This window comes from Pezoporus flaviventris, unplaced genomic scaffold (genome assembly GCF_033815535.1).
Source record: "Pezoporus flaviventris isolate CSIRO_AGI_PZ_B2104156 unplaced genomic scaffold, CSIRO_AGI_Pfla_v1 ptg000054l, whole genome shotgun sequence".
Classification (NCBI taxonomy): Eukaryota; Metazoa; Chordata; class Aves; order Psittaciformes; family Psittacidae; genus Pezoporus; species Pezoporus flaviventris.
Genome location: NW_026892602.1, coordinates 419740 through 447494, shown reverse-complemented (window position 1 = coordinate 447494; position 27755 = coordinate 419740). Strand labels below are relative to the sequence as shown.

General features: G+C 55.4%; 3 protein-coding genes across 4 annotated transcripts; all 3 read left to right on the top strand.

Annotated features, from left to right (window-relative positions):
- The first annotated feature begins 539 nt into the window (after window positions 1–539).
- GOT2 (glutamic-oxaloacetic transaminase 2) lies at window positions 540–12102 on the top strand. Its single transcript, XM_061468893.1, has 10 exons — window positions 540–678; window positions 5586–5742; window positions 6941–7069; window positions 7430–7489; window positions 7603–7764; window positions 7975–8079; window positions 8959–9109; window positions 9356–9521; window positions 10462–10612; window positions 11291–12102. Exons 1-10 carry the CDS (start codon window positions 611–613, stop codon window positions 11411–11413), a joined length of 1272 nt encoding a protein of 423 aa, XP_061324877.1. The 5' UTR covers window positions 540–610; the 3' UTR covers window positions 11414–12102.
- An 801-nt stretch (window positions 12103–12903) lies between these two features.
- On the top strand, window positions 12904–19103 carry SLC38A7 (solute carrier family 38 member 7). Of its 2 annotated transcripts, XM_061468890.1 has the most exons (11): window positions 12904–13352; window positions 14333–14771; window positions 14997–15195; window positions 15286–15430; window positions 16136–16234; window positions 17275–17332; window positions 17463–17577; window positions 18047–18194; window positions 18279–18478; window positions 18730–18784; window positions 18875–19103. In XM_061468890.1, the coding sequence occupies exons 2-11, from the start codon at window positions 14505–14507 to the stop codon at window positions 18975–18977; spliced, it is 1389 nt and encodes a 462-aa protein (XP_061324874.1). In that variant the 5' UTR covers window positions 12904–13352; window positions 14333–14504; the 3' UTR covers window positions 18978–19103. The 2 variants fall into 2 exon arrangements, with proteins under 2 accessions (XP_061324874.1, XP_061324872.1); XM_061468888.1 differs by lacking the exon at window positions 12904–13352 and having other exon boundaries at window positions 13824–14771.
- A 2920-nt stretch (window positions 19104–22023) lies between these two features.
- On the top strand, window positions 22024–26921 carry MMP15 (matrix metallopeptidase 15). Its single transcript, XM_061468882.1, has 10 exons — window positions 22024–22163; window positions 23186–23334; window positions 23547–23669; window positions 23785–24092; window positions 24293–24454; window positions 24574–24797; window positions 24942–25080; window positions 25318–25468; window positions 25583–25698; window positions 25933–26921. Exons 1-10 carry the CDS (start codon window positions 22056–22058, stop codon window positions 26373–26375), a joined length of 1923 nt encoding a protein of 640 aa, XP_061324866.1. The 5' UTR covers window positions 22024–22055; the 3' UTR covers window positions 26376–26921.
- The last annotated feature ends 834 nt before the right edge of the window (window positions 26922–27755 follow it).

Sequence of the window (27755 nt, the reverse complement as noted above, 5' to 3'; positions counted from 1 at the left end):
GTAGAGTCCCATGCAGTCCAGTATACTGAAGTGCAATACAGTACAGCCAGCACAGCCCTGTATGGTCCTGTACCTGCACCACTCGTCTGGGGCTGTACAGTCCTATACATGTGAGCACAGCCCACTACAGTGCTGTACAGCCCAATATGGTTCAGTACAGACTTCCATATCACAGCCCAGTACACCCCACTGCAGCCCAGCACAGCCCAGTACAGTCCAGCACACTCCAGTACACTTCAGCACACTCCAGTACAGCTCCATACACCCCAGTGCATCCCAGTACACCCCAGTACAGCACAGTACAGTCCAGTACACCTCAGAACAGCCCAATACCCCCCAGTGCAGCCCAATAGAGCCCAACACACTCCAGTACAGGCCAGTGAAGATCAGCATAGCCCAATACAGCCCGGTACACTCCAGTACAGTCCAATACAGCCCAGTATAGGCCACCGCAGCGCAACACCGGACGGCAAGGCTGCAGAGAGCCCTCCCGTCTGCCAGGGGGCGCATATCGGCACAGCAGAAGGTAGGGCGGCGCATGCGCGGGGCGGGGCGCGGGGCCGCAGCCGTCGTGTGAGGTGTCCGCTTGCCAGCCAGCCCGTTCGCCGCCATGGCTCTGCTGTGCACCGGCCGGCTGCTTGCCTCCCCGCGCCTCGCCGCCGCTGCTACCCGCGCCAGGTGAGGGCTGAGGGGAGGCCCAGCCTCTGGAGCCATCCTGCGATGCCGGTGGAGGGGCTTTCCCGCCGCCGTACTTCGCGCTGTGAGGCGGCAACATGGGGGGAGGGGGGAGGGGGGCGGGGGGGGGAGTGAAGTGGGGAGGGACTGTGAGCCCTTCGCGAGGGGGAAGCATGTCCCTCTGCGGAGCCTGTAGGCGCCGCGGCGAGGACCGGGGGTTGCCGGGGTGACGGCGCAGGGATTGGCTCGGGAGCGCGGCCTCCTCGCGATCTGATTGGCTGCGGCCGCGACAGACGCCTGCAGCCTGCCCTTGAGGAGCCACCGTGGAGGGCGCGTGGGCGGGGGGGAACTGTGACCCGAGAAGGGGGCCCGGGTGCGCCCTGTGCACTGAGAAATGGGGCTGGGGGGTGTGCAGTGGGGCATGAAGGGCCTCATGCGCTGCAAAATGGGGCTGGGTTGCTGTTACCTTGCGTGCACCGTACAGTGGGCGCAAAGGGACCTTATGCACCATGCAGTAGGGCTGGGGTACCGCTGCTAGAGACATGCTTTTAGGTGTGCAAGCCCTGGTGTGAACAGGATGGGAGTAAGGATGTTCCTGTGGTCAGCTCTGGGCTGCACTGTGTCTGAAGCCAGGGAGGAATGGGCAGGAGGATGTAGGGTGCAGCTGGAGCCCTGAGGAGAGCCCAGAACAGCCCCACACAGCACAGCTGACCCCAGACACACAGACCACTGACTGGTAACACCACTGTGACCAGTGTGGAGAAATCTGGGCAAGAGCCTTGCTGCATGTCTGCAGAACCCTTTGACTCCTGGACCACACTGGCTCTGAAAACTCTTAAGGAACAACTCCCAGCCCTTGTCAGAGCAGGAAAGTGGTGGGTTATTTTCCATTCCAGTAAATAAGGCTTTTAGCTATTGATTAACCCTGTTCTGTCAAGCACAGTCCCTCACTGCCTTGTGAGACAAATACTCTCAGTGCCTGCTTCTTCTACAGCGGCCTCTTCTCACTGGATATGGAAGACAGCTGCCTAGAACGTGTTTTTTGCCCCTTGAACTGTAGCAGGCCTGTGAGAGGTGTGCAAGATCACTGGCAATAGCTTTGCTTTTCTCAAGCTTGTTACACAGCAAAATATAAATTAACAAATTGAGGTCACCTAAAAGACATGTGAACTATCCGTTTTTTACTTAAAGAACCTTTGTGCACAGCCACTGTTGTTCCCAAAGAGTGGCTCATCATCCCTGGACAGGGAATGCCAGGCAGTGATTAGCAGTTTCTGTGTGCTTATCTTCAGCAGCTTTGGTGCTCTGTGCTGGAAATAGTCTTTCTGAAATCAGGATGGAGGTGAAGAGGTACTGACCAAATGATTAAAGGCTCCCTTGACACACAGATGCTAATGAAGGTGATAACTCACCTGCTGCTCTGGTGTATCACTAGACAGCTATTTTAAATGCTTTTCCTGGTGGGAAGCTTATCACAACTCACTGGGGCAATGAATATTTAGGCTTGAAAGGACCTTAGGAGCCAGCTAGCAGCCTGTTGGCTTTGTACTTGTGTAAATATTTGTGTTAGCTGTGGTATCCAGAGAGTCGCCTTTGGCCCCTTACTGCTCTGCTCTGGCTTGTAGAACTGCTGTAGGGGTTTTGGAGGAGGTTTGAAATCCAGTATCTTACCTGGCTGTACCACAGGGAATGTGGACTGGCCTCTTCCCAATGGAAACCTTCACTGGGCTTCTGAACACTTGTGTAGTTGCTCTCTGGGTTTGGCTTGAGTCTGTAAGCATGCCCGTGGGTCTCTGCAGCTCAGGCCATAAGTTCCACATACATTTTTGAAGGGTGTTACTGTTTTTTGCAGTTCCTGGTACATTTTCCTGCCCTCTCTGTCTCATCTGTCACAATGTGCTTGCAGCTGGGCATTAAACTGGCTCAGAAGATAATCCTGGCTGATGAGTACAGAGAGTACTTGAATACCAGCTCTCATCAGCATCTAAACTCCGACTTGGGCCACCTCTGTTCTGGTCCTGTATATGGAGGATGTGCGTTCTTTGCCCTATACCTAGGATCCCTCAGCTCAGACTTCCCTCTGGTTAGTTTTATGCACTGGAATACCTCCAGCCTGGTAGAGAAGACGTGCAGTTTATAACTTTGACCTTTATTTAAGACCAGTGCTCTTTTAATTGCTCAAAGTAAAATATAACACGGTGGTAACATAGGGGTAGCAGTGTGTCAGGACTTGTGGCTTTGGATCCGTGGTAGATCCCTTTTCCCAAACCTCTATCTGGAAAGGTTTGCCTCTGTGATCTTCTGGGTGTCCTGATGTGTGTGGACATCTCAGTCTGGGCTTTCTTCCCCTGTCTCCTTGAAAGCTCACTGCCTTGGAAACAGCAGTCTTTCTTCAGCCTTCATCTGAAAACCTCCAGGCTGAGAAGGGGAAAATCAAGTCCTAAACCTCACCCTTCGCTGCCTTAAGCTAATGGAAAGACCAGCTCAGAACAGAAGTACTTAACTCAGTAGTGCTATAGCTTAGGTAAATGCCCACAGGATCAGCAGTAGTTGTAGCAGTATATTAGAGCCCAGTGACATGCTTAAGTTTTTGAAAGATTGGGCTCTAAATACCCCAAACACTGTAAGCTGCTTAGTGACAAGCTGAGCAGAAAGAAAGTGCTGCCCCACCTCCAGAGCAGCAGCAGTTTGAAATGGATGGCCAGGCTCCTGCATGCCTCAATACCAAAATAATCCTAGACGAGGTAAACTGCAGTGGGATGTGCTCCTGTGCAGTGTGTTTCTCTTTCCTCACCTCTCCATTGCCAGGAAGGTGTTGGGAGAGGTTTTCCAAACCTGCTGCCTGAACCTGCAGCAGCATTTTGCCCTGTGCGCTGTTCAAGTTGGCTCCCCAGGCTGCTCCCTTCCCGCTGGCTGCAGCCCATCTTCCTTTCTGAGGAGTGTTGTTGGCACGACTGACTCATCCTCCTTTCTAAGTTGATCCTGTACTTTACTGGAGAGGTAATTAAGACTTGTTAGTGGTCTAGAAATGCTAAGCACATCTTCCATTTTTAAACTACCCATGATGGTTCAGCCTCGTATGTATTTGCTGCTCTTTTTGCCTGTCAAGAGGAGAAATGGAGGCTTTATTTTGAAATATTGTACTGATGGAAGAGCAGCTACGTCTAAAGAGAGCAAATGATGTTAGAAGCTCCGTGAGATGTGATCTACATACATGACAGTGCAAAGTATGTTTAGTGAATAGTTAGCTAGAGCAAGTCCAGAGGAGACCACAGAGAGCTGCAAGGGCTGGGGCAGCTCTTCTCTGGAGATGGGCTGAGAGAGCTGGGCTGGTTCAGCCTGGAGAAGGCTCCTTAAGGGGAGACCGTAGAGCAGCTCCAGTGCCTAAAGGGGCTACAAGAAGCCTGAAGAGGGGCTTTGGACAAGGGCCTGTAGGGACAGGACAAGGGGGAATGGCTTTAACCTGACAGAGGGGAGATTGAGATGAGCTCTTGGGAAGAAGTTCTTCCCTGTGAGGGTGCTGAGGCCCTGGCACAGGTTGCCCAGAGAAGCTGGGGCTGCCCCATCACTGGCAGTGTTCAAGGCCAGGTTGGACAGGGCTTGGAGCAACCTGGTCTCATGAAAGGTGTCCCTGCCTGTGGCAGGGGGTTGGAACTGGATGACTTTTAAGGTCCTTTCCAACGCAAAACATTCTGGGATTCTGTGAACAAGTCGGGTCTAAATAGACCCAAAATTGGGATAGATTAGAGGGAGAAAATGATTTTGTGAGTTCTGCTGATCACATTAGTGCTTCCTTAGCCTGTTTGGCTCTACTGACCCTGGTGTCTCCAGGCTGCCAGCCTTGCCTGAGGCAGGATCCAGTTCCAGGACTGCATTCCGAAGTTGAAAAGGTTGTTATCTTCAGGTGAGGTAGGTGGCCTCCTCCAGGCTTCAAAGCTTTGTGAAGCTGGTATGTGGAGCCATCAGACTATGAGTTTTTCCTTCAGCAGTTAAGACTAAATCCTGCCCCAGAGGAGATAAACCCAGCCTACCTTTTGCTGGGTGCTTTGTGCCCTGCTGAGCTCAGGCGTCTGCATAGGTCGGGATGCTCCCAGGATGTGCAGTTATTGTCTTTAGTAATCCTACGTTCAGGAGGGGGCTGTCTGTCAGGCAGGTTACAAACTACTGCAGTGCTTCTCTTGCACTATCTACAAGCCTGCAAGGCCAGGAAATGGGACTTTGGCTGTGGCCAAAGAGAGAAGAACAGGTTTCTTTTTATAGCATGGTCTGGTCTGCCCTTGACATTAAGAGAGCCTCTCCATCTTCAGGATGTCCTACCAACAGGACGGAGGCAGGTGGTTTGTAGAGCAGGTGCTGTAGAGTGGGGCACAAAGCTTCTCCTTGGCAGCAAGGGAAGGGGCCTTCACATCGAGTTTCACTTGTCACACCAGGAAGAAAGTGTTCTCTGATTTCCATGAAAAACAGCATCTGGCAGAGTTTGTAGGGCAGGGAAGGGTAATGTCTGCATTGGCTCAGCCGATGTTGCAGGAAGAGCAGATTAGTCTTCATTTACATGAGCCCTTCCAGGAGTTGGGAAGCAGCCCTGTATTGGTGCAAAGGCTTCTGTTTCCTGGGGCCTTCCTGATGTCAGCACATGAGACAAACAGAATGTCTACATGTTAATGACTTGCAGGGAGTCAGTTAATCTTCAGGCACAGTGAACTAAAGCTCTTTGACCATTCTGCAACATAAAATGCAGTGCCAGCTCATGGAGCACAAAGGATTGGTTCTTTTTTGCCTTGGATATTTCTCTTAGCACTTCTTGTTCCTCTTCCAGGGGTTTAAAATGAAGATTTCTCTCTAGCCATGTTGATGCACATCCCTGGCCAATTCTCAAGCCTGATTCTTAGCTTCTTTTCCTTTGCCTTCAGCTCGTGGTGGTCCCATGTGGAGATGGGTCCCCCCGACCCCATCCTGGGTGTGACAGAAGCTTTCAAGCGTGACACTAACTCCAAGAAGATGAACCTGGGAGTGGGGGCTTACCGGGATGACAGCGGGAAGCCGTATGTCCTGAACTGTGTTCGCAAGGTGAGCCTGGTGCTGCTGTTGGGCAGGGCCACACCCAGGTCTTGGACACCTAGGGTTGTCAGGGAGGGGGAAGGCTTCTTAGCAGGGGTTGCCTGTTGGCCCTTAGAATAAGCTTTGTCTCTAACAGAGCAGGACAGTGTTCCTGGATGTCTTCCTTAGCAGTCCTAATGCTTTTGAGATACAGCAGAGCTGTTAAGTAGTGGGGGATAAAACAGGGAACACATGGCCTGTTCCCATCCAGGTAAATCTGTTTGTTGCTGATGTCCATGAGTCCTCCAATCCAGCTGTCCTCTGAACTTCAGTGTTTCTTCAATAGGCTGGTGTTCCCTGGGCCAGCCCACATGGTAGGAAAGAGCTGACACACTGTCCCCTCTGTGGGTTAGTCTTAGAAATTCTGCTGAGTCAGTGTTAGCAGTTTCTCTGTAAGCCAGGCTAAAACTCCAGCTCAGGGAGCTGGATGGGGACACTGCCCTTGAGGGGATTCCGGAGCCTTTCAGGGCTGCCAGCGAGGAAGGGAGGATGTGCTGTTGATGTTCCTCATCACTGTCAGGTTTAAAGCCATCCCTTGCCCTTGCTCTCCTCATGTCAGCATGTACTGCAGCTGGGTCACAACCAGAGAACCTTGATCGTGGCACAGGAACAGTTTCCTGGTGGTATGTGAATGTTGCCAGTGCCTGTTCCACTGCTCTGGGAGCACAAATAGGGTTCCCAAAGTGCTCCAGATATCTCTATTGCTCTATTTTTCCTGAGCATTGCTCCTTGTGGCTGTTCTTGCCTCCACTCTCTGATATTTGTTAGGTAGGGACTTGGACTGTTTTCTGAACAGTCTGTTGTCGTCTTCCTGCAGGACAATTCCTGCTTGGGCAAAGAAACATGTTCCTTGTGTAGCAGCATTGACTTGTGACGGGCTTGAAGTGATGCTCTCCTCTGGTGTTGGGTTTCTGGGCTCTGCTATACTGACAGTGGCACCCACTGATGGCTCTGGTAGCCACTGGGCACCTTGCCCCATGGTGAAAGGGCTTAATCTGAAATGCTTACTCCTGCCCTGTGCTTGGAACCAGCCCTGATCTCTGAAGGGAAGGTCCTGTAAAACAACCTTAGCACCTTTTGAGCTAGCAGATATGAAGTAATCTTGAGCTGTCCACCATCCTCCCCACAGTGATGCCTTCCTTGCTGACTTATGTGTCCTCCTTCCCAGGCAGAGGCCATGATAGCATCCAAGAAGATGGACAAGGAGTACTTGCCCATTGCGGGGCTTGCAGATTTCACTCGGGCATCTGCAGAACTGGCTCTGGGTGAAAACAGTGAGGTTCTCAAGAGTGGCCGGGTAAGGAGCAGGATGGGAAGCAGGGGTTGGCAGCACCTTCTGATGTATGGTTGGTTAAGTAGGTTCCCAGCAAATGTGGAAGAACCAGCAGGGTACTTATGCCTCTGAGCTGCAGGCTGGCTAGCCTGGATAAGTAAATGCTTCCTCTGAAAGCTGAAGTGGGAAACAGCCCTTTCCAAGGAGGGAATTTGACCTTGTCCCAGCTCCCTGCCTTGCAACTGGAGTTGCTGACCCGTGTGGTCCCCTCCAGCCCCATGTCCCTGTTCTGGTGTGCTTCTGCCAATGCTGATGTAGTGAGTGGCCTTTCTCTGTATCATACCATGGCTGCTCACACTTGGGTACTTGTTTATTCCTTTGCAGTATGTCACTGTTCAGGGTATTTCTGGGACTGGATCTCTGCGGATTGGAGCCAGCTTTTTGGTGAGTCCCTGGCTGGTGCAGGAGAGAAGGGACCAGAGCTGAATCTTTGGGGTTTTCTAACAGTCTGAAGCTGTTCAACATGTTTCAACACTTTATGTCTTTGTCTTGATCAGCAACGGTTCTTCAAGTCGAGCCGTGATGTGTACCTACCCAAACCGTCCTGGGGCAATCACACACCTATTTTCCGTGATGCTGGCTTGCAACTGCAGGCTTACCGCTACTATGACCCCAAGACATGCAGCCTTGACTTCTCTGGAGCCATGGATGACATTTCTGTGAGTTGCCTTTCATGCCTGGAAGCAGGGATGAGATGTGAGAAGATGGGCGATCTTCTTGCTTTAGCCTGTGATGTGTGAAGGCCCCAGATCAAGGCTAGAAGCCCTGCAGAGCTCATATCGGCTGTCTGGGGCAAGAGTCTCATCTCGGCTGCTGAGGAGAGTGCTCAGATGTCATTAATAATTCATGTTTTCTAATATCTTCCTTAGAAAATTCCAGAGAAAAGCATCATCCTCTTGCATGCTTGTGCTCACAACCCCACTGGGGTGGATCCTCGGCAGGAGCAATGGAAGGAGGTGGCGGCTCTGGTGAAGGTGAGCAGTACAGCGTCCCATGGGTACTGTGCTGTTCCTGGGAACACCATCTCTGGGTCATTGCTGTGCTAAAGGTTATTCCTTTCCGTGAAGCCAGGATGGGTGTCCTGTTCCTGTTCTGAAGACAGGGGCCACACAAATACAGCCATATACTTTCTAGCTGACCATCAGACTTTCTGCTGACACCTTCCCAGGTAGGGAGACCTGAAAGGAGAGCAGCAGGGTTGAAGGAGTGAGCTGTGAGAGCTGGAGGGGTGCTCCCAGTGCTGATGTATTAAAACTGCTGCAAGATCTTTCATATGCTTGGTATCCTCTCACAAGGTTCAGCTGAAAACAGATGGGGCTGGTTCTACCTTCATCATTCTCCTCCTCCCTGCTGCTTCCCCAAGCTGTAGCCAGTGAAATTTGGCTTTGGGATGCCTGCCTTAGTCACAGCCTGAGCACTGGTCAATATCAGTGGCCTACAGATGGCCTACAGATGGCTGCAGGTCTCCTGACAGAGGGGCAGTGTGGCTGGGTTGTCTGCCTGGAGGCAGTGGAAGGGCTGGCATCTGCCTAGAGAGTTCCCGCCTGGTTTCTGTGGAAACTGATAGTACAGGAGACACAGAAATGGAATAATTTATCACTACTGAATCTGCTTCTGTCTCCTGGGCCAGACTACACATCCCATAAATGCACCAGGAGGGTCTTTACCTGCTGTTTTGGTGCATGATGGGTAGCTGTGGATTTTGGGCTGCTTTCCCTGTGGCAAAGGGGAATGGCTCTACTTCTGGAGTTGCAGTGAGCAGGCTGATGCCTGCATGGCTCTTTTCAGCCTGCTGCCCTGCTCCCTGGAGGGGTGTCCAGCTCCTCTGATGCTCTCTCCCCTCTCTGCTGCAGAAACGAAACCTCCTTGTGTACTTTGACATGGCCTACCAAGGGTTTGCCAGTGGGGACATCAACCGGGATGCCTGGGCTGTGCGCTACTTCATCGACCAGGGCATCAACGTCCTCATATCACAGTCCTATGCCAAGAACATGGGGCTGTATGGTGAGTAGGGCAGTTGGCATGGAGATGGCTTCACCTAGGCTGGCTCTGGGGTTTAGCAGCCACTGTCCTTCTGCTGCCCATGTTATTCTGCAGTAGTGATCACGGCACAGGAGATCACCTGCTGGGAGCTGGTGAAGGCCCTGCTGGAGAACAGGGCTCTACTAAAGCTGGGTGGCACTTGGATAAGTCCTACCCCAGCCCTGAGTATCTAAGGGCTGAGTCTGAGACCTGATCACCTTCTTTCAGGAGAGCGTGCAGGTGCCTTCACAATGATCTGCAGCAATGCAGAGGAAGCCAAGAGGGTTGAGTCACAGCTGAAGATCCTCATCCGTCCCATGTACTCCAACCCACCCCTGAATGGAGCCCGCATTGCCTCCATCATTCTCAACACCCCTGACATACGGAAGGAGTGGTAAGAGGGAGCCCCTAATGCTCACAGCAGCAAGATGTGAGGTCTCTGTGGCATCCCTGTGCTGTGCTTACTCCCTGCTGCTGTCCTGGGCAGCTCTAAGCTTCAGGGTTGCAATCAGAACCAGGGGTCCAGTCAGAACCATGTGCTGCCCCTTTCCTCTGGAGACATTGCTGCTCATGTCTTGGCATCAGCTGGGATTGGTCCTGCCTGACACAAACAGGTTTATCTTGTGTTGCCAAGTCAGAAAAAAGGAGGGGATAAAGCTCCCCTAGGATTGAGAGCTGCAGGAGCTGCCTATCCAAGCAGTGGAAAGGACTGAGGCATTGGGGGAAGTGGAAGCATAAGCCCCTGGGAACAAGACCCGGGAATGTAACCCTCATGCCCTAAGCCTGCTTCCTGGTGTCATGCTTTCTGGTGTCATTCTGTTGGTGTCAGTCCCTGTGGGCAGCTGGCCTGGCAGAACAAAGGCTGGCAGTGTGCTGTGGCCTCACTGGTAGCAGGGTTCCATTGACAGGCTGATGCTTGTGCCTGATCCAGGGATAAGCAGAGATGTCTCCTAGCTGTGCTGCCTTGGAGCAGGGAATGTCTGCTTGCCCTGGATGTATCCCTGCACTCTGTCAGCAGGTGCTATTTTATATGGGTTTGGGCAGTGCTGCCATCCGGCCTCCTGCTGACCCATACCTTTCAAAAGAGAGATGCCTAAACTCCATTGTCCAACAGCTATGGAGTAAATAATAAATAGCAGTCATCTTCAGGTAGCAGGAGAAGGAAGCAGCTCCCCAGCTGGAGCTGCAGGCTCACAATCCCTGGTCTTGGCTCATCTGCAACCCTGAATGAGGTCTCTCCAGGTGAAGAGAGCTGATTCCCTGTAGTTGGGAATGGGGGGCGGTGTGGGTGCATCCCAGCCCTGCTCTGAGCTGTTCCTGGGTTGGCTTTTCAGGCTCGTGGAGGTGAAGGGCATGGCTGACCGAATCATCAGCATGCGGACTCAGCTGGTGTCCAACCTCAAGAAAGAGGGATCCTCCCACAACTGGCAGCATATCACTGACCAGATTGGCATGTTCTGCTTCACGGGGCTGAAGCCTGAGCAGGTAAATGTAGTTCCTGTGGACTCAAGGTGTCGTTTGCAGTCCTTGTCAGTAAGATCTAGACTACAGGTGCCAGACTGAGCTCTGATAGGCGGTTGTTCCTCCAGGAGGAACATCCTCCAAGCCCTTGGCATTGGAGTGTCATGGGGACCCAGGTCGTGCTCTGTTCCTTGCTGTGCTTGTGCAGGTTGAAAGCAAACAGCCTGCTTATTTGTCAAAGGAGGCAGTCACGTGGTGCCACTCTGAGGTGACCTTAAAGTCAGCTCAAGTGAGGTGACTGTCCTGGCTGAATGTCTGCAGCATTCATGTGTTGCCGAAGAGTTGAGCAGCATCTCTCCTGGTTTACAGGGCTTGATGCTGGCTTCCCATTAGAGTCATAGAATCACAGAATGGTTTGCGTTGGAAGGGATCTTCAAAGTTCATCTAGTCCAACCCTCCTGCAATGAGCAGGGACATCTTCAACTAGATCAGGTTGCCCAGAACCACATCCAGCCTGGCCTTGAATGTTTCAGTTATTGTGCATTCCACCACCTCTCTGGGCAACTATAGTAGCTCCAAGCAGGTGGATGCCATGTCTGCTGGCACACAGGCTGAGCTCAGTTCTGGCAAGCTTTGTGAGTTTGCCTTCTGTTGACACTGTGGAGGTTGGCCTGTGGTTTGACCTGTGCTCTTTCACCCTAGGTGGAGCGGCTGATCAAGGAGTTCTCCATCTATATGACAAAAGATGGGCGAATCTCTGTGGCAGGAGTTACGTCGGGCAACGTAGGGTACCTGGCTCATGCCATTCATCAAGTCACAAAGTAAAGACGCAGGTGTGCCCTGGAGCTGGGGGCTTTCCCTTCCCTACCAGTCAAAGATGGGGAGGGAAAGAAAAGAAGCAGAATACTTTCAAGCACAGCACTCAACGCCGCTGCTGAATGTATCTTGTAGATAAGTTGTTGTAGAAGCCTAGTGAAAACCACCCTGCAGTGTGGAGCAGGGATGTCGTTGCTGGCTCCTGCTTGTCACAGCCGTTTTCCCCTGCTGTCCATCAGCCCCAGCACCCTCACAAGCTGGAGGAAGCTGCAGCTTCACACTGCCATCCTACCAGCAGAGGCATCAGAGGCTCCCCCATGCTCAGTTCCCCAGGAGAAGGCTTTGTGAGGCAGCAGGAAGGGGATATGGGAGGCTGAGTGGAAGGGCTGCTCAGACCTGCTTCTCTGACCTCCTCACAGTCCCTGCTGCCCGCAAGCTTCATCCTCCTTTATCCCCCTTCATCCTCTTCACCCAGGGCTGGGCAGCACCAAAGCTCTGAGGACTGCTTGTTATCAAAATCTGCTCAGTCGCTACTTTGCTTTCCATCTGGGAATCAGGTGTAACTCACAGAGGTATTGGTGTGTGGGGCAGAGCAGCATCCCTCCTCTAAATCTGCCCAGTTCTGACTTCAGTCATGTACCCTGAGGTGAAACACTTGCTCATCCTCTATTCCCAGTAAGAACTTTCTCTGAAAGCCACTGTCAGTCTCTGCCTCTCCCATTTCTGTCCCAACCCCAGCAGCCCTCCCTGAAGAGCAGAGGCCTTTGGTGGGCCCCAGAGCCATGAACCAAGGGGTCCACCTTCATGGTGGGGTGTGGGATGTCCCTCTTCTCTGCTTGGATCGGTCAAACTGCTGGTGACACTATAAAACGGGAGGGAAAGATCCTGAGTGAGTGAGGTCTGAGAGCTGACAACTTGAAAACCATGCTGTCCTAAGCTGAGTGTCCCTCAGGCCTGGTGCCTGGACTCTATGATTTTTAATTCAAATAAACTGATGCATGGGTGTATTGAGCTGGGGACTTTATCCTGTCATCGCACAGTGGGATCCTGTCCCTGCCACACACCAGATGTTCCCTCTCAGGGGCATGCCAGTGCAGAGGATCTGGTCTGGCCAATGAAACACTCATTTCCTGAGGATCCCATGTGTGCCCTGAGAGCATGGGGTGGGTGGGCTGTGAGTGCCCAGGGTGGGAATTGGTGTCACAGAGTGGAAGTTGAAGTCTACAGGTTTGCATGTAAGTGGTGTATGTGAGTTCCCAAAGGCTTTCAACGCTGCACTTGGCCATGGAGCACGATGGAGTTTCTCATTCATCTGAGGCTGAAATATGGGGGATAAACTCTGTGTCTGTCTTAGATTTTTCCATCGACTGGCACCTTTCCCCTTTGCACTAGGGTCTTGTGGCTGCCCCATCCCTGGCACTGTTCAAGGCCAGGCTGGGCAGGGCTTGCAGCAGCCTGATCTAGCGGAAGGTGTCTGTGCCCATGGCAGGGAGTTGGAACCGCAAGCATTCCTTAGAATGGCAGCATGATTCAGCGGAGCAGTCCTCATTCCTGCCCAGAGCCGTCGTGTTCTCACAGCCGAGCCGAGGGGAGCCACTCCCACATCACGAGATGCGCCGGAGCCTCCCGTCTCTCTGGTCGGTTTGAGGACGGTTTACACAGCCCCGTGCCCTCTGCTTGCTCCGATTCGTGCAATAAACTGCTTTCCGTGCCGCTGCCGTAGCTAACGATGTTCATGCTGATGGTGTCCCCGGTGCCGCGGCCTCCCTTTGTTGCACCGACCCCTCGCATCTCGCTCATGCCCTGAGCAGCGCTGCCTCCCCGTAGGCCTGCCGCCGCTTCCCGGTGCGGGCGGAGCCGCAGCTCCAATCCCCGGCGTGCCGCGGGAGGGGCGGGGTTGGCGCTGCGCTGCCGCTGAGCTGGGAGCGGGGTCGGAGCGGAGCGGTCGGTGAGCGGGGCCGGTGCGCGGGGGGAACAGGAGCGGGGGGTGCGGGGAGCACAGCGACCCGCTGCGGCATTCGCGGGGTGTCCCCCACCGGCTCAGGGACCCGCCGCTCCCGGCGCGGGGCCGATGGGGAGCTGCGGAGTCACCCTCTGGACGGCACTGGCTTGCAGGGTCGGGGTGTACCGGGGTCGTCGCCTACCCACGGGGGTGGCGACTCTGCCCCACAGGTCTGCGGGGTTCCGCCCCCCCCTTCCCCGAAGGCTTTGAAGAGGATTCCCGGCACTAGCATGGTGTTTGAGAAGCCTAGAGGCAAAAGGCGGGCTGGTCTGGAGGGTTTTTTGGAGACGTCTGGAGGAAAAAAGGAGATTTCCCTCAGCTGCTTTGGTCCGCCCTGCCAGGCTGTGAGGGTTGTCTCCAGCTGGGAGGCGTTCGGACAGGCTCAGGGCCGCCCAACCCCGGAGGACTGCGGTGCTGAAAACACCAGGTCGTCAGGTCCAAAAGCTCCCAAAGACGCCTCATGCTGGTGGGAGCATGGTGTGCGCTGAAAGAGGCCAGCCTTTTTTTCGGTGACACGGTGTTTATGCTGCAGGCCTGGTTTGTCCAGTTGAGTTCAGCCTTGACCTTTATCCAGGAGCACGTGCACTGCGGCTCTTGCAGTGCTTGCAGGAATTGGGGTTGGAAATGGGGAAGCAAGAGCTGTGACGCTGGGTCTTGTGCCTGCAGGAAGGTGAGTCCTGCTGCAAGGCTGCAGCTGCCAGGCCCCACAGCCACAGCTCAGTCTCCATGCCATCTGGTGGCAACGATTTCCTCACCCTGCATTCGGGGAATGAGAGGTGAGTTCTTCTGTATCTCTGCTGGCGTGAGGACACCTGCGTGCTGTGACACTGAGCTGAGACCCAGGGAACTCACTTCCACTGTGCACCTGATGCTCAGGTTGTCCCTTGCTAACGTACTTTAACACTTACCATGTCTTTTGCCTCTAGAAGCAGTGAAGTACCTCACACAGCTGCTGCACCCAACCTGTCCATTCACTGCCTTCCCCACCTGATGGAGCTGGCACTGGCACAGGACCCTCCTCAAGGCAGACAGTTGAGCCTGGTGCAGGAGCGCTAGTGGGACGTGGACGGTGGTGTGTGTGCCACCCTGGGAGGGACAATGGCTCAGGGCACCAGGAGCATCAACAGTGACTACAACGATTGGGAGTGGAGCACTGATGCTGGGGAACGGGCCAGGCTCCTGCAGAGCCCCAGCGTGGAGACGGTGCCAAAGAGTGGAGAGAGCCAAGGGAATGGTCTGGGGCCCACGTCAGCTTTGGGAGCTGTCTTCATTGTGGTCAATGCTGCCCTTGGGGCTGGGCTGCTCAACTTCCCTGCTGCCTTCAGCATGGCCGGTGGTGTGGCAGCAGGCATCGCGCTGCAGATGGTGAGAGGTGGGGAAGGGACAGTCCCCTGTCCCACCCTGAGAGGGGCCTGGCGTGCCATGTGGAGCCCCAGAAGGGGCTGGGGAAGGGCCTGGCTCCTGGGAAGAAGAGCTGTGGGGTGATGTGCAGCAGAGATGCTCAGTATGTCAGGGGTGGCTGCCTGGTGTGGCTTTGGGACCTTATCACACTGTTGCCTCAGTGTCCCCTCCTTGTCTTCCCCACTGCAGTGCATGCTGATCTTCATCATTGGAGGCTTGGTCATCCTGGCATACTGCTCGCAGGCCAGCAACGAGCACACCTACCAGGAGGTGGTGTGGGCTGTCTGCGGGAAGGTGCCTGGTGTGCTGTGTGAAGTGGCCATCGCTGTCTACACCTTCGGCACCTGCATTGCTTTCCTCATCATCATTGGAGACCAGGAGGACAAGAGTAAGTGTGTCCCTTGGGGGAACAAATCCAACCACTTGCTGTCCCTTCAGCTGGAAGGAGACAACCTGATCGCTCCGGTTGTCCCCACAGTCGTTGCTGCTCTAGTGACAGAGCCCAAGGAAGCTGGGAGCAGCCACTGGTACACGGACCGCAAGTTCACCATCAGCATCACGGCCTTCCTCCTCATTCTGCCCCTCTCCATCCCCAAGGAGATCGGTTTCCAAAAATATGCCAGGTGGGTGGGGAGAGCCCTCTGGGGCTGGGGTCGGCCAACATCCATCTAAGCACCATCCCAGGGGATCAGGAGTGGAAATGCTGTGGTTCTAGTGCTATATCTGCCTGCCACAAGCCCCTGAGGAGCTGGACATCTCCTTCACATTCTTGTCCCTCTGTTTCCCAATCTGGGAAGTACAGAAGCTGCTGAGTACTGTGTGGCCACACTGTCGTATATCCGGGCATTGTGTCCCTCCTTTCTGCTCACTAGAGGATGCAGGGGGAGCTGCTTTCAGCTGCCTTGTATCCTGTCTTTGGAGGTGGCTATCCAGCAGAAAGCAGAGCCAGTAAGGGTCCCCAGGATGGGGGTCTGCAGGCCAGCCCCACCAAGCATCTCGGTGTAACCTGGCTGCTGGAGCTGGACCAGGACTACCGAGGAGTGTCACTTCTTTAACACTCATCTCTTTCTCCTGCCCCAAACCTAGCAAGCCCATCCCCTTGCTGGCAAGTCTCCTGCTCCCAGCACAGTGGGCTTGTATCAGCATCTGCTCTGGGGACAGGGGTGATGTTGGTTGGCATATTCCCATGGGAAGGGAGATCAGGGCTGGTGCTGATGGGAGGGCTGGGGTGGCTGTGCAGGGAAGAAGATGAGGCTGGAGATGCTGGGACAAGACTCTCCATGGAGCAGGGAGGGAGCATGCTGACAGCCTCCTGTCCCCTCTCGCAGCTCTCTAAGCGTGATTGGCACCTGGTATGTCACGGCAGTCATTATCATCAAGTACATCTGGCCCGACAAGGAGCTGGTGCCTGTGGAGATTCCCACCAGGTGAGCACAAGGAACACAGTGGTGACGGTGGCCATCACAGCACTGCAGAGCCAGGCAGGGGTGCAGGAGCGAGGGCTGCAGAGGCTGGTGACAAATCCTTTGCAAGTCCCATCCCTGCACCTGGGGATGCTGCACATTGCTGCTAGAAGCTCCCAAGTGGTTGCCTCACTGGGTGCTTCAGAGGAGGTGATGGAGGAGGAAGAGTCCTCTTGGAGATCTCCAAAGCTCCATCACAGGTTTTGAGGAGCACAGATTGACTTTTAGCTCTGGTGCAGCTGGGTCCAGAGTTCTCTGTTCAGTGCTTGTGCCCAACAACAATGGCTGTGCCTATTTTAGGATGATTTTGGTTATTCCCTTGGTCACCATAGACCCTGTGGTTTGTCCCCTCCTTTCTGGTGTGGGGACATTTCTGGACCCAGTGCAGGCAGTGGGAATTTTAGGGCAGGCAAAGTTCAGACCAATTCTTGGCACTGCCCAAATAGTTCCTTGTTTATTTACTGATACTTTTATTTTTGTGAGTCCTCAGTTTTCACTGGTTCTCTCAGTGAAAGGTCTTGGTCTGCAGGGAGTGCCAAGTCATCCTGGCAGGCGGGGACGCAGTAACAGAGCCCATCACAGAGCACCCCCAGTAAAGAAAAGGCTCAGGGGGGATATTGTCACTCTCTGCAATTATCTGAGAGGAGGATGGGGCAAGGAGGTGGCGGGTCTCTGCTCCCAAGGAACAAGAGGTAACAGCCTCAAGCTGCACCAGGGGAAGTTTACACTGGATATTAGGGACAATTTCTTCCCCAAAGGGCGCTCAGGCATTGGAACAGGCTGCCCAGGGCAGTGGTGGAGCCACCATCCCTGGAAGTGTTCACACACCGTGCAGATGAGGCCCTCAGTGCTATGGTTCAGTGGTGGCCTTGGCAGTGCTGGGGAATGGTCGGACTTGATCTTGAAGGTCTTTTCCAACCTGGCTGATTCTGTGATTCCATGATCCTGCCCTGGGGCACTGGGGAGGGCCCTTGTCTGACTGGTGAGTGTTTCCCTCCCACCAGCCCCTCCACTTGGACTGCTGTCTTCAATGCTGTGCCCACCATCTGCTTTGGGTTCCAGGTAAGGCCACAAGCCTGGTGCTCCCCTTCCCACCCCATGGCTGTCTGTCTCACCACAAGTGAGATCCTGTGTGGCACCCCATGACTCTGGCTCAGCCCATGTCCCCGCTCTCTCTCCATGTCCCCTGCAGTGCCACGTGAGCAGCGTGCCTGTCTTTAACAGCATGAAGCAGCCAGAGGTAAAGACCTGGGGGGCAGTGGTGACAGTGGCCATGGTGATCGCCCTCTTTGTCTACACGGGCACTGGTAAGTGAGGGAGTGCTCTGAGAGTGTGGCATGGTCCTCAGAGGGGCTGTAAGCTTCTGGAGGCAGGGAGATTGAGATGAGCTCTTAGAAAAAGAACTCTTCTTCCCTGTGTGGGTGGCAAGGCACTGGCGCAGGTGGCAAGGCACTGGCTCAGGCTCCCCAGAGAAGCTGCAACTGCCTCATCCCTGGCAGTGTTCAAGGCCAGGTTGGATGGGGCTTGGAGCAACCTGCTCTAGTGGAGGGTGTCCCTGCCCATGGCAGGGGTTGGAACTGGATGAGCTTTGAGGTCCCTCCCAATACAAAACATTCTATGATTCTACGACCCTTTGGTCAAGCAGAGGGACAAAGCAGAAATGGAGGGGAGTCCATCTACAATATACCCTGTTCCAAATTCATCCAAGTCTTGTCCCTCAAACATACATGCAGGAGGCTTGTCCCCAACCCCCGCTGACTGTTCCCTTCCCATCAGGTGTCTGTGGCTTCCTGACCTTTGGAGCTGGTGTGGAGCAGGATGTCTTGATGTCCTACCCCTCCAACGACATCCCTGTTGCCCTTGCCCGGGCCTTCATCATCCTCTGTGTGCTGACTTCCTATCCCATCCTGCATTTCTGTGGCCGGTGAGTGCCGAGAGAAAGAAAGTGGCTGGTGGAGGCAGGAGGGGAAGCATGGAGAACTCCCCTGCCATGGGTCTGTGCCCACAGGGCTGTCTTGGAGGGTCTCTGGCTCCGCTACACCGGGGTGACGGTGGAGGAGGATGTGGTTCGGGAGCGGAGGAGGCGCCTGCTTCAGACCATCAGCTGGTTCCTCCTGACACTCCTCCTGGCTCTCTTCATCCCTGACATTGGAAAAGTCATCTCTGTCACTGGAGGCTTGGCTGCCTGCTTCATTTTTGTCTTCCCAGGTAGAGCACCTGGGGATGCTAGGGGGCCAGCAGAGGTCTCCTGGCCTTGTGTCTTGGGGAGGGAGGGAGCAGGATGGAGACGCAGGAACCACGAGGTCTTTAAAGAAAGACAGAACTGTGGTGTCAGGTCGGTTAGCAGCCCAAATATTTTGCCCAAAGTCTCTGCTCTGTAATGTGCAGTGTGGCTCTCTGGCTTGTAGGGTGTCTGCTCAGTCCTCAGCTGGGTCTCATTTGACTCCCCTGCCTTTCAGGGCTCTGCCTGATTCAAGCCAAGCTCTCTGAGATCCAAGAAACCAGAGCAATCAGGTAAACAAAACATGCTTCCTCTCTCTTCTATTCCCTCTTGGATATTGGGGTGAAGGTCCCATGTAAACAAGGCCTGTCCTGTGTTTACAGCTGGTGGGCCCAGGTCAGCTATGGGGTGTTCATGGTCACCTTCGGAGCCTTCATCTTTGGACAGATTACTGCCAACACCATCTTCATGGATCTCACAGCCTGACAACTCCTCCACGTTCAACCACACTGCTGCTGCTGAGGGGATGCATATTTCCCCTAGGACCAAAGGGAAATTAGAAGAAAACAGGTTATCATGTTGGGAATATCCAAGAGGAACATTGTAATCTGGGGCTTGGCTGACAGAGCCCTGTAGTAGTCTGCATCTCGTCATCTTACGATACCAGGCTGTCAGACTCCTCCTCTCAGGCCTCACTCCCTGGTGAAGCCAGAGCATCACTACAAGGAGACCTGTAGTCAAGATCAAGCCCTTTCTGCCCCTTTGGGGTAGATATCACTACCTGAGACATCACTAAGGGGTCACGGTTGGGGTTTGCAAGGCATGCTGCTCTCCTCCGTGTATCCCCATGCTGATGAGGCTCCTCTCCACAGCTTCAACTCCTCCCAGCACTGGAGGGAGACTGTGTGTCTTCATAAAGGGAGCTAGTAGCCATGTTTGTCAGACAGGGCACCACTCCCTAGTCCTCTTGTGTCAGTGCTTGGTCTGAACTCTGCTTTCCTGTGGCCCACCTTGCCCGTCTCCTGCCCTTATTCTTACATCTCCCTCCTCCTGGCTGCACTTTCTGTTACTAAGTGGGATGTTGCCTTCAGCCTGCATCTTTCTTGGAGGATCAGTACAATCCTGGACATGCCAGTGCAATGTTCTCCTTGCCAGGGGTTGCTCACTTGCTGGAGAAGGTGCTGTTGCTGTATGGACCTACTAAAGATACTATGCAAGAGCAAAAGCTCTTCACCAGATTTCCAATCCTGTTCTTCCAGGAGTTGTCCAGGGAATGGAACTGGGCCATATGTAGGTTTTAAGGGATGCTTTGGGGATAAAGCATTCAGTATTAATTCATTTTATATCATTCCCTTGGTGGTTTACACTCTCTGTGGCTGGTGTTGCTCTGAGCTGTCCCTCTGTTGCCTGTCTGGATGATAGTTTCACATCTGCTTTTGCTGAGTTGAGCAGTTCCTCCAGCTGAAGATTCAGCTGGTGGAGTTAAACCTCAACAGCAAACCATTCTTTTTCAGTCTTTAAGTTTCCTTGTTCCTTGCTTGGCTTCTAAAACCGTGGGGGAGGGAGGAATTCACGTATATCTATTGCTGCATCTGTGATGAGGTCCAGCCCATCTTAGTGCAAAACCTGGCTTGGCCCCTCCTAGGAGAAAGAGGAAGAAAAGCCCCAAGCACAGCATGAATGTTTGAGGGATGCTGTGAAGGCTGCAAGCTTCTTGTCACCCAACACCACCAAGTCCTCCTCTGGGCTGCTCTCAATCCAGTCTCCCTCAGCCTGTGTTTGTGCTTGGGATTGCCCCGACTCAGTGTATGATTGTGCACTTGGCCTTGTTGAACTCCATGAGGTTTGCACTGTCCCATCTCTCCAGCCTGACCAGGTCTCTCTGGATGGCAAAATAAGAGGATGAGCACCCCACCTGCAGACTACTCCTCCTGGTCAGGGGGAGCAGAGCGCCACCTCCCATAGAGCCCAGCAGCAGCTGCCAGTGCAGAGGTGCTTTTCAATGCCCATCCTCTATCAAGATAGAGTGGTGTTTGTTAGCCGGTGGGTCCTGTGGCTCTGGTTTTCGGTCCCATGTCTGAAGTGGAGTCCCACAACTTCGGTTGTCACCCTGGGAGCCACTGGACTCCTCAGTCCCTCTGAGGAGTCCGTGTGGCTGGGGGCAGAGGGGTAGGGAGGTGCTGTGGCTGTTTCCCTGCCTTACTGCTCCCCTTGCTGTTTACAAATGATGGCATTTTTAAATGTATTTTATATGTGCAGAAAGCAGAGGGACCTCAACTCAATAAACAGGATGTTGTGGTGCACCAGGTGGGCATGAGGTGGTTTCTGTGGGGCTGCGGAAGGGAGAAAGAATCACAGAATCCCAGCCTGGTTTGTGTGGAACTGCTCACCCAGTTCCAACCCCCTTCCACAGGAGGGACACTTTCTGTTAGACCAGGTTGCTCCAAGCCTCATCCAGCCTGGCCTTGAACACTGCCAGGGATGGGGCAGCCACAGCTTCTCTGGGCAACCTGTGCCAGGGTCTCACCACCCTCACAGGGAAGAACTTCTGCGTAAGAGCTCATCTCAGTTTCCCCTCTGTCAGGTTAAAGCCATTCCCCCTTGTCCTGTCCCTACAGACCCTTGTCCCAAGCCCCTCTCCAGGTTTCTTGTATCCCCTTCAGGCACTGGAGCTGCTCAAAGGTCTCCCCTTAAGGAGCCTTCTCTTCTCCAGGCTGAACCAGCCCAGCTCTCTCAGCCTGTCTCCAGAGCAGAGCTGCTCCAGCCCTCACAGCATCTCCATGGCGTCCTCTGAACTCACTCCAACAGCTCCACGTCCCTCTTGTGGTGTTGCCCCAGAGCTGGACACAGGAGTGCGGGCGAGGGGGGGGGGGGGGGGGGGGATTTCCCCCGAAAAGGAGCAGAGGGGGAGAATCCCCCTCCCTCCACCTCCTGATCATGCTCTGGGGGTGCAGCCCCGCACACGGGGGGGTTCTGCACCGCAAGTTAAAGTTGTGTCGGTTGCTGACTCGGATCTGCGTGAGAAGGAGCACGGTTACACCTGAGTTCTCTTTTGGGGGAAGGGATAATACCCCACCGACAGCTTTATCTGTCACCAGGGCGCGCCCAGCGGAAGTGGCGCTGCCACAACCGGTTTCTCCCCAGTTAATGCTCAGCCGGGTCCTCAGGGGGGTGCGGAACGGCGGGGACAGAGTCCAGCAGGGGGCGGGCAAGTGCCGGCGCCGGGCTAGAGGGAGGCTGGGAGCGGGCGGGGGGAGCAGGTGTCGATGTGAGCGCGCCAAGCCCCGCCCCTCGCTGCATAGGCCACGCCCCTTCCCATTAGCCGAGCCCGCCCCCCCCCCCCCCCCCAATCGAGCGGAGCCGTGCCGCGCCCGCTCCTCTTCTCAGGGCCGAGGAGTCGAGCCGCGCCGCCTGCCAATGCGCCGTGCGCAGCCTCCCGGCCACGGACTATGAAGGCAGCGTAGGTCCGATATCGCCGCGCTGGGCCCAGTCCGGCCCGGCCTGGCCTAGCGCGGCCGTCGGTAGCGTGGTGGTGGTGGGGGTCAGCCTCGAACCGGCGTCAATATGGCAGGAGGTGGCGGCGCCCCCTGCTGGGCGGGCGGGCGCCCCCCGCCTTTCTTGGTGCTGCTGGTGCTGCTGCTGACGGCGGCTGGAGAGGACATCGATGCGGAGGTGAGAGGGGTGCGGGGGGATCCCATGGGATACCCCATTCCTGCCGGTATCCTGCCTGCATCCCTGCCTGCACCTGTAAATGACGGCGCTGTCTGCCCGCGCCGTCAGGGGCAGGCAGCGCCGTCATCCGCAGGTGCAGGCAGGGAAGGATGGAAGGAGGTTTGTCCGGGTCACCCCGGAGGCAGCGGGCAGCATCCGACAAGGGAGAGGAAGAGCTTTGTGCCGCTGTAGGGGGAAGGGGGTGAAAGGGCCTTTGATAAAAGTCAGTGCTCTGCCACCCCGCCTGGGGATGGGGGTAAAATAATGAATGAGTAAAAGATTATATTAAAAAAAATCAGAATTAAAGCATTCAAGATTAAAAAGAATAAATCAGGAAACGAGAAATTTAAGCAGGATTTAGAAAAAATAACAAAAATATTTTAATATTAAAAAGGGGGGAAAAAAGGAAAAATACCATAATTGGGAAAAAAAAGGAAAAAATGTAAGAATGAAAAGTGATATTTTTATTAAAAACAATAAATTTGAAAATGAAAAATAAAGTGGGATTTAGGAAAAATATTTTAAAATAATTAAAAGAGGAAAAAAGGGAAAATTTGGAAAAAAAAAAATACAAGAATTAAAATTGATGTTTTTAAAAGAGACACTAAAGCAGGCAGGAGGAGGCAGGGGTTGTGCAGGAAGGAAGAGTCCAGACCAATCTGTCCCACATAATAGAGGGGCATTCTGGGTTGACCTGGGGGTTCTGGCCACTGCCAGCTGCCTTCTGCACCCCCCCGAGACTGGAGGATCTCCAGTATGGAGGATCTCCCCCACTATGATATGGAACAGGGGGGGCTCTTCCCTGTTTCCCAGCTGCTGCTTGCATGCTCTGGCTTGCCTGTGCTGCCTGCCTGGGTGCAGGCACAGATGTTCCGTGATGGGGGGATAGCGCTGGGCGGGAATGGGTCAGGTGCTGCCCCACCAGGGTCTGAAGGAGCTGTGTGTCCCCATGTCCCCCCCTTCCTGCTCACTTCCTGGCGCAGGCATGGCTACGGCTCTATGGGTACCTGCCACAGCCCAGCCGGCACATGTCCACCATGCGCTCGGCTCAGACCTTCTCTGCGGCCCTCACCGAGATGCAGAAGTTCTACGGCATCACCATCACCGGTGTCCTGGATGAGGAGACCAAGGCGTGAGTTTCTCCATGTCCTCCTGCTCTGTCAGCAGGCAGCTCTGCTCCAGGCCGTTTGGCTCTTTCCCAGAGCATTGCCTGCCTCTGGAAATGTGGGTGCTGTCTCCTGTGGGAACTGGGACAGTTTTGGGGGCTGCTCCCCTGCAGCCAGGACCCACCCTTGCCCTCCATGGCCACGGTGGGCTCACCCTGGCTCGATGTTCTCCTGGCAGGTGGATGAAACGTCCCCGCTGTGGGGTCCCGGACCAGTTTGGAGCGCGGATGAAGTCCAACATGCGGCGAAAGCGGTACGCACTGACAGGGCGGCGCTGGAGCCAGAGTCATCTCACCTTCAGGTACCAAACATTTCCAGGCAGGGCTTCCCACTCCCCCAGCCCGTGGGATGCCATGGACCCCCTCCGGGAGTGAGCACTGTCCCGCGCCACCCCACAGTGAGCTCTGTACCCCCAGCATCCAAAACTACACGGAGAAGCTGGGTCGGTACCACTCATACGAGGCTGTCCGCCGAGCATTCCGGGTGTGGGAGCAAGCCACGCCGCTGGTTTTCCGGGAGGTGCCCTATGAGGACATCCGGCAGAAGCGGAAGAAGGAGGCCGACATCATGGTGCTCTTCGCCTCCGGCTTCCATGGAGACAGCTCCCCCTTTGATGGTGTCGGGGGGTTTTTGGCTCACGCCTACTTTCCCGGCCCTGGCATGGGGGGGGACACGCATTTTGACTTGGATGAGCCCTGGACGCTGGAGAACACAGATGTATCTGGTGAGCTGAGGGCCAAGGAGGTGGTGAAAGCAACCGGAGGAGCCTGTTTGAGGGCAGGGGGATGTATGCCCTGGTATGGGCAGGAGTGGCAGGAGAACAGCTCCCACCAGAGCACCCTCATCGCAAGGTGCTGGGGCCAAGGACCCACCCCACACCTTGTGTCCTCCACCTCATGTTGCTGATGTTGCCTTTCTCTTTAGGAAACAACCTTTTCTTGGTGGCCGTGCACGAGCTGGGGCACTCGCTGGGCTTGGAGCACTCCAGCAACCCCAGCGCAATCATGGCCCCCTTTTACCAGTGGATGGACACAGAGAACTTCCAGCTGCCCGAGGATGACCTCAAGGGCATCCAGCAGCTCTACGGTGAGGAGCTGGGTGGGGGTCGGCTCAGGGGTGGGATGCTGGGCACATGTGTGGAGAAACTGAGGCAGGATGCTGCTGGTCTGCATCACCCCAACCCTTCTTTCACCCACCCCATCCAGGTACCACGGACGGGCACCCTCAGCCCACCAAACCTTTGCCCACCGTGACGCCCCGGAGACCTGGCAGGCCAGACCAGAGACCCCCCAGGCTGCCCCCCCCAGGGAAACCGGACCGACCCCCCAGGCCTGGCAGCCCGGACCGGCCTGACCAGTACGGCCCTGACATCTGTGATGGGAACTTCGACACGGTGGCGGTCCTGCGTGGGGAGATGTTTGTATTCAAGGTACCTGTCAGGACCCCCTACTTCTCCCTCCCCTGGGGATGTTGGGGATACCTGGGTGGGACAAAGCCCCTGGCAAGATGCCTGGTCCTGGGGCTGGCCCCTGTGTCCTCCCCGTTCTCTGCCAACACACTTGTTTCCTACCAGGGTCGGTGGTTCTGGAGAGTCCGGCACAACCGGGTGCTGGACAACTACCCCATGCCCATCGGGCACTTCTGGCGGGGCCTCCCTGGGGACATCGATGCCGCCTACGAGAGGCACGATGGGAGGTTCGTCTTCTTTAAAGGTGAGCAGGGGAGCGGTGTGGGAAGGCCAAGGTGGAGAGGGGGTGAACCCAGTGCTCCCCGTCCCCAGGCTGCTTAGAGCTGGTTCTCTTCACCCCATCCTGATCCACATACCCAGCCAGAGCTGCTGCCTGGTCCTAGAGAGTGGCCACAGGCATCGTATTCCCATCCATATCTCTGTGTGTACCTACAGGTCACTGCTGTCTCACTCCTCCCTTTTCCATCTCCTCCCAATCCAGGTGACCAGTACTGGCTCTTCCGAGAAGCCAACCTGGAGCCTGGGTACCCACAGCCCCTGGTCACCTATGGACAGGGCATCCCCTATGCCAGCATTGACACAGCTGTGTGGTGGGAACCCACAGGCCACACCTTCTTCTTCCGTGGGGACAGGTCAGTGTCTGTGGGGTCTTCCCTGCTCTGCTGGGTCCAGGCCCCAGCAGGGGTGCTCATGGCAGGTATTGCAGAGCCCTGTGCTTCTGCCCGGCTCACCACCAACCTCCCCAGATACTGGCGCTTTAATGAGGACACCCGCGCTGTGGATCCCGGGTACCCGAAGCCCATCTCTGTCTGGGTGGGCATACCTCCCTCACCCAAGGGCGCCTTCCTCAGCCCGGATGCCTGTAAGTAGAGGAGAAGAGGGGTGGGATGGGACCAGAGGGGATGTGGTCACCCCTTTGGTGGCCTGACCTCGAGAGTTGGAGGCTTGGGAGGGTGCCTGGGAATCAGCAGTGAAGCCCTTGCAGAAGGGTTTCACTGGTATCAGAGCAAAACCTGCTGTCCTGGGCATCTGCAGGGGTGAACCTGCCCTGAACCTGCTTAGTTAGCCCTCATCTTCATCTTCTTCCCCCTCCCAGCCTCCACCTACTTCTACAGAGGCACAAAGTACTGGAAATTTGATAATGAGCGGCTCAAGACGGAACCAGGTTATCCCAAATCCATCCTGCGGGACTTCATGGGCTGTCACACGGAGCTGGTCCCAGACCCCCATCCCCACTGGCCCAACAGGGACCAACCCCCCTTCAACCCTGATGGGGACAGGCAGGCCGAAGGTGACGAGGAGGAGGAGGAGGAGGAGGAAGAGGATTATGGTGAGGGTGGCCACCAGCCGGGTAGGGACGTGGATGTGGTGGTGCAGATTGACGAGTACACACGCACCATGAGTGTGGTCATGGTGCTGGTGCTGCTGGTGCTGCTGCTCTGCATCCTCGGCCTCATCTACGTCATTGTCCAGATGCAGAGGAAGGGCACACCGCGGATGCTCTTGTACTGCAAGCGCTCCCTGCAGGAGTGGGTCTGACCCTGCTCCTCCCCAGACCTCCCTACCACCATGGTGCTAACGACGAACCTGACCTACCCTCCCCTTGTCCGCCCCCATGGCCTTGGTCCCGCTGCCCCTTTGTTGCTTGTGCTCCTCCAGCCTCACAAAAGGGGATGTGTCATGTCCTCCTTCAGGTTGGGAACAGGGGATGGTCATGGTGGGGCTGGAGGCCATCCACTTGCCTGTGCCCCTGCCCCAGGCTGTGCCCCTCAGGTTGCCCCTGTCATGCTGTGGCTGTGCCGCATGGGGGGAGCAGGCTGGGGCTGATGACACGTGCTGGCAGGTCTCAGCTGCCAGTACTGCACTGGCCAGGAAGCGCGAGGGGAGGGGGGATGCCGAGCTCGTGGACATGTTTCTTCTTGAACCATGGGGATACAGGAATGTGCCTAAAGATGTCGTGAGGGGGCAAGATGCCACCTTTGCAGCTCCTCTTTGGGCTCAGCTCATCCTGGGCCCTGCCAGGACACAGGGTCCTGTGGGCATGGCCGCCTTGTACGTGTATTAAATGGGTTGGGTGCGTGGAGAGCTGTGGTGCGTCCTTTCTGGGGGACAAACAGATTCGGGGGCAATGTAGGGCCTGCCTGGGGCCTGGGACAGAGGCCAGTGGTGTCCTTGCAGCAGCACCCACTCTGGAGCTGCCACTCCTGGGGCAGTCGGTGGAAGCAGTTTCCCCAGCGGGGAACAGAGCTGCCTTTCAGCAGCTCCCACGGCAGCGGGAATGTTGCTGGAACACAGCTCTCCTTGTTCTCACCCGGCTGGGTGCCCCAGCCCCGGGGTGGCCAGGGCCATTCCCTGCGCAGTGCATGGTGCACGGTCCCTTCTCAAGCGATTTCACTGGGTGCTTCGGCTCCTGGGCCCTGCAGCTGTGGATACTGGGAATGAGCAGTGGAGTGGGAAAGATCAGACCAAGTGGGAGGCGGGGGTAGGGAGTTGGCTTTATCCAGGGAAAAACGTTGCTCAGCTTAGCAGGGTGGAAAACTGAACTGCAGGGGCCTGTGGTGGTGGTGATGGAGATCTGCTTCCCTGGTTCTGCTGGTGCTCAGCAGGGTGGTGAGCCAGGGCTGGGGCTCTGGAGCCATGGGGCAGCTGTGGGGTGGGCAGTTGATACATGGGTGGTGTGGGTCTGACCCATGGAGGGGGTGTGTCTCCTGATGGGACTGGATTCCAGTCACCATCCTCTTTCTCAGGCTTCTTCAGCTTTACCCTCAGCAGGATGGAGCCAGCACCCAGGCCTAGCCTCACCTCCCCATGCAGCTTGGTGCAAGAACCTGACATGGCTTTGCCCAGAGAAGCTGTGGCTGCCCCATCCCTCGCAGTGTTCAAGGCCAGCTTGGATGGGGCTTGGAGCAAGCTGCTCTA

Excerpts from the sequence above, each read along its gene's own strand:
- MMP15 (XM_061468882.1), top strand. The coding sequence starts at position 22,056 with ATGGCAGGAGGTGGCGGCGCCCCCTGCTGGGCGGGCGGGCGCCCCCCG. Across the intron at positions 23,670-23,784 it reads CAGAGTCATCTCACCTTCAG|CATCCAAAACTACACGGAGA; the intron begins GTACCAAACATT and ends CTGTACCCCCAG. Across the intron at positions 24,798-24,941 it reads GGGAGATGTTTGTATTCAAG|GGTCGGTGGTTCTGGAGAGT; the intron begins GTACCTGTCAGG and ends GTTTCCTACCAG.
- SLC38A7 (XM_061468890.1), top strand. The coding sequence starts at position 14,505 with ATGGCTCAGGGCACCAGGAGCATCAACAGTGACTACAACGATTGGGAG. Across the intron at positions 14,772-14,996 it reads CAGGCATCGCGCTGCAGATG|TGCATGCTGATCTTCATCAT; the intron begins GTGAGAGGTGGG and ends TCCCCACTGCAG. Across the intron at positions 15,196-15,285 it reads TGGAGACCAGGAGGACAAGA|TCGTTGCTGCTCTAGTGACA; the intron begins GTAAGTGTGTCC and ends TTGTCCCCACAG.
- GOT2 (XM_061468893.1), top strand. The coding sequence starts at position 611 with ATGGCTCTGCTGTGCACCGGCCGGCTGCTTGCCTCCCCGCGCCTCGCC. Across the intron at positions 7,490-7,602 it reads GGATTGGAGCCAGCTTTTTG|CAACGGTTCTTCAAGTCGAG; the intron begins GTGAGTCCCTGG and ends TGTCTTGATCAG. Across the intron at positions 8,080-8,958 it reads AGGTGGCGGCTCTGGTGAAG|AAACGAAACCTCCTTGTGTA; the intron begins GTGAGCAGTACA and ends TCTCTGCTGCAG.